At 35.9% G+C, this 8,337-nt stretch overlaps 1 protein-coding gene across 2 annotated transcripts in view; it reads left to right on the forward strand.

The window, feature by feature from the left end:
- Window positions 1-8,082, forward strand: part of lingo4b (leucine rich repeat and Ig domain containing 4b) — a 111,149-nt gene extending 103,067 nt beyond the window's left edge. Inside the window, exons 1-2 of one of the 2 annotated variants that reach the window (XM_039750888.1) lie at window positions 835-873; window positions 5,008-8,082. In XM_039750888.1, coding sequence (XP_039606822.1) covers window positions 865-873; window positions 5,008-6,822 — 1,824 coding nt within the window. In that variant the 5' untranslated portion in view covers window positions 835-864 and the 3' untranslated portion in view covers window positions 6,823-8,082. Of the gene's footprint in view, window positions 1-834; window positions 874-5,007 lie in introns of those variants that run through there. The other variant, XM_039750897.1, reaches the window with a different exon arrangement.
- Window positions 8,083-8,337: the final 255 nt, after the last annotated feature.

Consider the following 8,337-nt stretch of genomic DNA (forward strand, 5'->3'; position numbering starts at 1 on the left):
TGAAATGAAAAAGCTCTTGCATTTCCAGATTTTCTCCTTTTTTGATTTTGTATGTGTTGTAACACTTACAAAGCTGTGCATCTTCAATTTGGATTAGTCACACTCAAGAAAATCAGCCCTTCCATCCTGGCTGGGTGGTGAAGCTGTAATTTGTCTAACTGTTATGTTCAATTGATTCAGCATGGATTTAACAATAAAATCCAAAAAATCATTGCTGCAAGATTAATGGGCATTAATCCATGAAAGAGGTCTGGGTTCCCAACAGAGTGATGCGACAGAAGGAATATGTCATTACAGCAGGGGAAGAAGATCTCTAGTTTGAAGTCTGACATTGTGACTGGCACAAAGGCTCCGCTTCATTTTTAAAAGCTCTCTGTCAGGTGGTTTTATGTGGATGTGACTGTGTATTGTGGCAAGAGACACTGCAGTAAAACAGAAACGTTGCTTCATATTTTTTATCTTTACAGTAAAAAGAGGCATCGACCCAGGTATTTCACAGGTCTACTCTTTTTAGACAAACCCCAGGATATCTCCTTCAATGGTAAAGCAGTACTATTCATGTTATTAGACGCAGGTGCACAGAAAACAAAGGGAGGCTACATTTAAATAGTGTCTGACAAGCAGAGTACTGCTGATACAGACTTTATACCACTCTGCAAAAAATGAGAAGTGAAATAAAGGCACAGGGTGTACTTGACTTGGAGGTACAAACCTTATCTGCTCTTTATGGCATATGGGAGGACAGGAGAAAGACATCCCTTGAAGCAGTGTACACCTGGGCCTCAATACTTCGGGAATAAGTTTAATATTAGGGTCTAAAAGAAGAAAAAACAACTTACTGGCCAAAGGGATAAATACCACTACATGTTTGAGGTAAGAGAAACTATTGATTGGTGCTGTGATTTCAGCAATCAGGTTAGGTATATACACACACAAGTATGTAGGGAGTAGATAACCTGTAGAAAGTTTTATGATTATCTATTACTTTTGAATTTAAATAATTAATAAAACTGTAAGATATAGTGACAATAAATTGAATTGTGTGTAAAGAACACATGAATTAATGATGGCTTTGTTTGGCTTTCAGTTTGTTTCTGCTTTTAGAAATAAACAAGATTTAAGAGATAACCTCTGTCACATCTTATTTCAAAGATGCAATAAGTTATAATACAAATGATTTATAAATGTCCTTAAACTAAAAGCTTTTTGAGTGTAGGAGCAACATTTTCCTTTTACAAAGTCTTGAATTTTTCAGGTGTAAAGTATGCAAGTACGCAGGAAGGTAGTGCCAGTCTAACTTTGGCACAATGTCCATGTAGCAGGATAAAAACACATTCTCAAAGTTACAGGGGCGCTTTCTCACATCCATGATCAGCCAAGCAAAACCTTCAAAAAATGAAAACAAAGATATAAATCATGCATTTCTGTTTTGGTACTGGAAATATTATTTGACATTTTGAGCATGGAAATACAATTGTGCTGTAGGTTTTGATATTTGATTTAATTTATCTACTCAAGTATGCTTTAAGCAAATAGACATAATATCAGAAAGTAAATACACCTTTGATTGCTTATTGGAAATACAATTTTAGTTATCATTACTTCAGAACAGTTAGCCTAAATATAAACTCTAGGTCCCACATAACACTGTCTTTTCAAGTATAACATATAAAATATGGAAGGACTGCAAGAAGGCTTCTGCTCACATTCACAGATTGTTTCCTGTTGTTTAAGATGTACTGTTTTGCTTTTCTATTCATTCCAGCAATAAAGGTTGAACTTTCAGTTCAACAACAAGCATTGTGCTTCTTTTTTTCTGAAAATGTAAATGAAATATCCTTGCATTTTATCTGGAATTACAAATATAATCTAAACTTTCAGTGTTATTTGGTGATAAATAATCACCTTACATGTAATATTATATCTAAAGGAACATTCTGCAGTGCTGGACATTCACCTACCTTCACACAGTAGTGATGTCCAAATGGAATATGATTTGTCTGAGTTGAAATGTTATGTTGCTAAACACAGGCAGGCAGAAGAGAAAAGGAGATTAGATTTAAATCCACTTCACAGTAGCTCTTGTTTTTGATTGTTTTAATTGTTTTTAACTAATTGTTGTTCCAGATATTTTCTTGTTATTTACTGCCAATATGAAATCTACTTTAAAATAACTGTATTCTTAGTGTATTCTTCCATCCCCACTTCCATCAATCCTGACTCATCACGATGTTTTAGCAGGCTTTTCATCTGCTCCAGTCTACTATTCATTGTGTGTTGCTTATGCATACATTAATCTTGAGTTAGTGCTGCATGGAAGAAATGGGATATCAGTACAAATTTGTCAAAGAAATTTTAAAATATAATTTCTACCGTGGTTCATAACATCAGTAAGCTGCCTTTGACATAATATGGCATGTCGGTACAACAGTGCAGATTGATAATAAGCCAAAGAATGAATAGTGGGCTTCTTTGTGAAAATGGAAGGACCAAAGAAACTTGGAACTTTGTCCACAAAAAAAAATATTTGAGTACAGCTACTGTATATGAAAATGTGGCGCATGTACTGAATCACATACACACACTTGCACATATTGAATGTTGCTAACCAAATGTTAGCATTTGGTTCTCTTCTCCATTAACCAAAAAAAAAAAATACTTACAATAATCATATATTTGGAGATATATTCTGGAAACTGTTGGTGCTCCTTTTATTTCAATTAGCTAAAGAAATATATATTTACTTGAAACTGCATTGCAATGTTTCCGTACATTAGGAATACATAGTATAACACCAGCATTAGTTTGATATGGAGAAAGGAGAACACACGAGGTGGCACATTATGGACAGAGTGAGCTGCATGTAAAAAACACTGAATTGGCTCACTCGCAATGCTTCTGCAGACCTGACATTGTATGCAAATGCAAGAATAAATAGTGGGCTTTCTTTGTGAATATGGAAGGACAGATGTAGCATGCTACTTAGCCACAAATGAGCTGCCTTTTAAAAAAGGAAAATATGATTTGAGAACTGTCAAAATGCTGGTGTGCATATCGAATTACATTCACACCCACTCATGTATTGAATACACACAGTTTAAAGGCAGACTGTTTATTCTTGCTTTTGCAGACTTTGCTGGGTATGCAGTGCTTTAGCATTGTAATGTCGCAACCTTTAAAAAGTATGCAGCCATCATCAATCTGACATGTGCAGCGCTCTGTACATGCAGTACTCTTTATTTTATTCCATCCATAATATGGCACCTTATGTGTTCTCCCTTTCCCATGTCAAACTGGTGCCAACGATATTCTTCATAAATTGACAATTTTTCTGGTCTCAGACATGTGACACACTTTAATTCTGGCGTACTTTGTATTCCAAGTTGTGCTCAAACATTACATGCCTGGTGGCACATTGTGGACTTTTTATTTAGGAGATCTTTTGAACTGCTGAAAGACAGGTTTAATTTTTAAATGGTATTTATTGTTTGGTAAATGTGTTCTCTGTTTGATTTTTTTAAATTGGAGTTTAAATGACTGTTCATATACAATAAATATAAATATTGCTTGATATCAAGTTTAAAAAAAACAATCATTTTGATATAACTTAAGTCAGAAGGACTTTTTTTAGACATTTTTAGACTTTTAGGTCTATGCTGTGATATTTACCACTACCTTTGAAAAATATGTAAATATTTGATGTATAATTTAGCTTGTATCACCAACCCCTATATTTAATTGCAATTAAAAGTTGTTTCATTTGTACAGTATTTGTAATTGATCTGTGTGCATAGCAACTTTTGAATGGGTATTCTATGCATAACGCTACATGAAAATAAAACTTAATTACCGGTAATTGATTGACTGAGGGTGGAGAAAAGTCAAGGAGGAGGATTTATGCTGACAACCTGGACTTAGAAGAGTTCCAGCTAGGTAACATTTACTCCAGAGTGTTGGTAATATAATAATAACACAGATGTCAGATGTTTTGTTTATTCTGTTTTATGAACATCTAGGAATTAAATATTACAGTATTTGTTAAACAACATTTAACAGTTCAAAGAGATCTTCATACAAAGAAGTGATATAAACAGGATGCTGAGTATTCACTATTAGATACTCTACCTTTAGAATGAAGCCATACTTATTTTTCACAAATATTATAAATAGAAGAGGTACTGTATATGGAAACAACATATTTTCTAACTAAAGATCAGTAACTTACTATTAAACCAATTTTTTAAAAAGTAGTTTGCAGGTTGGTACATTTGGCCACATATCAGGCACCCTACAATCTTATTCTAGAAACAAGTATGCTCAGTGCTGACTCTCTCTCTCTCTCTCTCCTTTTCACCCCATAATAATAACAATAATCTTCAGTAGGGATCCTACTTGATTGACTACATCTCTCTTACATAACTCATGCAGTACATTTATGTACAAGATCAAGAATGGCTACCTAATCAAATCAGAAAAAGAAACTGCATTGAATGTATTAGAACCAATAACCTTAATGTCTTTTAGGTTTATAGAAGAAGGAGTCCATGTTTAGAATGTGACTACTCACAATGTTTACCAGTTGAATTGTCTAGGTGACTATGACTGAGCAGAGTCTGTAAAAGAGAAAGCCAGACATGAGGTGTGCACATTAGCTTTAGTACACTGAAGTATGTAAGTCTGAACCTAAATAACACATATTCAAAATTTGTGAGATGTACAATACTGCTGTTTAAAATTTGGTTGGAATGATTTATAATTGTTCTGTCTTTGGTGTTTGGCTCCATCTACTTGTTCTGAAAAGGATAACTCCTTTCTTCTAGCCTTAAATGCAGAAGTGCTCACCCTTTCTGTTTAGTATTTCATTTGGGATAAATGGAACATATATAATCAATTTGCATTGTAATATTGGTTAAACAAAATAAATGAATATCCTACTGATAATGTTAATACATATATGTATGTGTTTTTTTGTATGTTGAGTAATAAAAAACTTTATATCTCATACAGGCAGAAAACAAGATGATCTCTGGAGATGGTTGCAGAAAAATGATCTGCTTCCTGCTGTTCTTGGCAAGTCTGGCAATGGCATTGGCTGAATCATCACTGCCATGTCCCTCAAGATGTGAATGCGTATCTGAACAGAGGACTGTTCAGTGTGCACGGAAACGCCTGACAACAGTACCCATGAAGATCCCCATGAACACTGAGGTCTTAGACCTTAGCAAAAATCGACTGAAAACCCTGGGCCTGGATGAATTTTCAGAATTGTCACAACTTAAAGATCTATATCTAAGTGAAAATTACATTTCCACAATTGAACCAGGGGTCTTCAGGAACTTACTTAGCCTCAGGACTCTACATTTAAGGAATAACCGGCTTAAGATTCTCCCAGTTGGGGTCTTTGCTGGCCTCACAAACCTTAGATTCCTGGACATCAGTGAGAATGAGATACTTGTTTTGTTGGATTACACATTCAAAGAGCTTTCTAACCTAAGGCAGTTAGAAGCTGGGGAAAATGATTTGGTTTTTCTTTCCCATCAGGCATTCAGTGGATTGCACAACCTTCAAGAGCTAACTCTGGACAGGTGCAATTTGACTTCAGTCCCAACTGAAGCCCTTGCACGTTTGCCAAGTCTTTCCATACTGCGATTTAAGAGGATTCAACTCAATATTGTATTGAACCATTCATTTCGTAGGCTTCATCGTTTGAGGACTCTGGAGATTGCACAATGTCCATATTTGGATACTTTTGGCCGCAACAGCCTCATAGGTCTTAACTTGACCTTTTTATCCATAACAAGCTGCAACCTGAGTTCTGTTCCATATATGGCTCTCCGGCACTTAGTCTACCTTCGTTTTCTTGACCTCTCATATAATCCAATTTCAGTCATCAAGGGAAGCCTTTTAAGCGATCTCCTTAGACTTCAGGAATTACATCTTTCAGGGGGGAGCCTGGTGAATATTGAGCCTGGAGCTTTCCGTGGCCTTTCTTATTTCAGACTTCTCAATGTTTCCACTAACCTCCTGCCTACACTTGAGGAGAATGTTTTCCACTCTGTTGGTAACCTGGAGACACTTCGTCTCGATGGAAATCCCTTAGCTTGTGACTGCCGTCTTCTCTGGATCATTCGCAGGCGACTCCGTTTGAATTTTGATAATCATCAGCCCACATGTTCCTCTCCAGAGACAGCCCAAGGTCGGGAATTTAAGGACTTTACAGATGTTGTCCTTCCAGGATATTTCACTTGTACAAAAGCTAAAATAGTAGATTTAAAGCTCCAGGAGTTCACGGTGGAGGAAGGAAGTACAGTTGTCTTTTCTTGCAAGGCCGAAGGGGATCCGATTCCAAATATTTCTTGGATATCACCTCAAAGGGCACGTCTTTCTAGCAGTGGTAGAATCAGAGTTCTATCTAATGGCAGTCTAGAAGTACGATATGCCCAAGTTCAAGATGGAGGAAACTACATTTGTGTGGCCAGCAATGCTGCTGGAAATGATACCCTTTCGGTCCTGTTGCTAGTACAAGGGTTTTCAATTCCTCAGCCTGGTTTTCCAAACCACAATGCTTCTGCCCAAGCCTCACGTCCATTCCCTTTTGATGCCAAAACTCTCATTATTGCCATGACCATGGGTTTCCTCTCCTTCCTCAGCTCAGTGGCAATCTGCTTTGTCTTCATGTTTTTCTGGAGTCGGGGCAAAGGCCAGATTAAACACAATGCCACAATAGACTTTGTGCCCCACATTTCAGGAGGGAGTGGGGGAGGAGGTGGAGGTGGTGGAGATGGGGCTGAAGGAGGGAAGTTCACCATGAAACTGATCTGAAGTATGAAACAAAGACAATATGGGAGAACGTGATGCTTTATGTTGGGCTTAAGTGACACAGATCTCATGAAGCATTGTTACTGGGATCTACCAAAGTAAATCCAATGAAAAAATTCTAATAACTCTTTCATGAAGGTATTTCGGAAAGACATAAATACCTCCATATCTACCTATGCATAAAATAATGCAAATGCAGTTTCAAAGTGCCCTCTTCTGTCACACAGTAATGAAAATATTGTAACAGCTACAAACACTCAATTTACATTTTTTAATATTTTTATCTAAGTAATAATTGTAGAGGGATATTGATATTGTTTATTTAAAAATGTTGAAGCATGCACATTTTAAAATTACAAAATACTTCATATGCTTAAATTTTATACACAGAAATACAGATATTGAAGAATGACTTGAAACTTCTAGAATTAAATAAGGTGCGACATGTTGACAATGTGACCTTGTGGATGAATATTTCAGATGGCATGAACTCCTTTCATTAGTTGGTGGGGTGGCATCAGATATAAAACATATGTTCAGGCCAAAGTTGTAAAATGGTTAGAACAGCAGCCTTACAGCTCCAGGGATTTGGGTTTGATTCCCAGCCCCTTCACTATCAGTGCTATGTAAGTTTCCACATTCTCCTTGGGACAGTTTGCGTTTTTTCTGAGTTCTCTTGTTGGTTTCCACATCCAAAAGGTGTCTGGTTGTTTGGTGTTTCTAAATGAGCCCCATAAAAATTTGAACTTCACATATATTGAATATGCTCATATTGGAACTAGTAAAGATATCATCACAATGTTTATTTAAAAAATAGTGTGAATCAGCAGCTTCCCTTGAGCTTAATGCTTACCTGCATTAAAATTAGCTGATGTCCTTTCCATAGTTAATTCCTACATTTTGATTCATGCTGAAGCAATAGACCTGCAACAAAAAAGATTAGTTTACAAAGTGGATAGGTATCTGGACTGTATGAAGCTGAGGTAACCGGTCAAGACCGTAGCCTGCATGATTTGTTTAGTGCCGCTATACTACACAAGATTCAAATTTAAATGTGGCATTTTAGACGTGAAAATGTCAACAAATCCATTATAGGACCAAGTGAAAGAAAAGCAATTATGTTGAGACCTTATCTCGTTTTTCCTACAGGAACATCTTTTTAATTTTATCTCCTGCCTGGTTGATTTTGTAAGGTACTAGCAAAGACCAAAACAACAAATAATCTACAGAGCAAGATTAATTTTTTTAAAAGTTAGATTTTAATTCCAGCTGTGTGTCAAACAAAGAAAACATTTTTTTGTCCTTTATTAATTTACGTAAAATAAAAATGAATGAAGTGTAAGACATAATTTTCATGTTTCTAGCATGATGTTATGAAGACAAAGTATACAAACAGAATCTAGATATCATGAATGTTTCATAAAAAATATGTTCACATCAAACACTTTTGGACATTATAAAAACTGTATTTTATATAGTATGAAATATTTGAGTATATATTGGGCATGTCTGATGAAA

The sequence above is a fragment of the Polypterus senegalus genome, chromosome 1, assembly GCF_016835505.1.
Source record: "Polypterus senegalus isolate Bchr_013 chromosome 1, ASM1683550v1, whole genome shotgun sequence".
NCBI lineage: Eukaryota > Metazoa > Chordata > Cladistia > Polypteriformes > Polypteridae > Polypterus > Polypterus senegalus.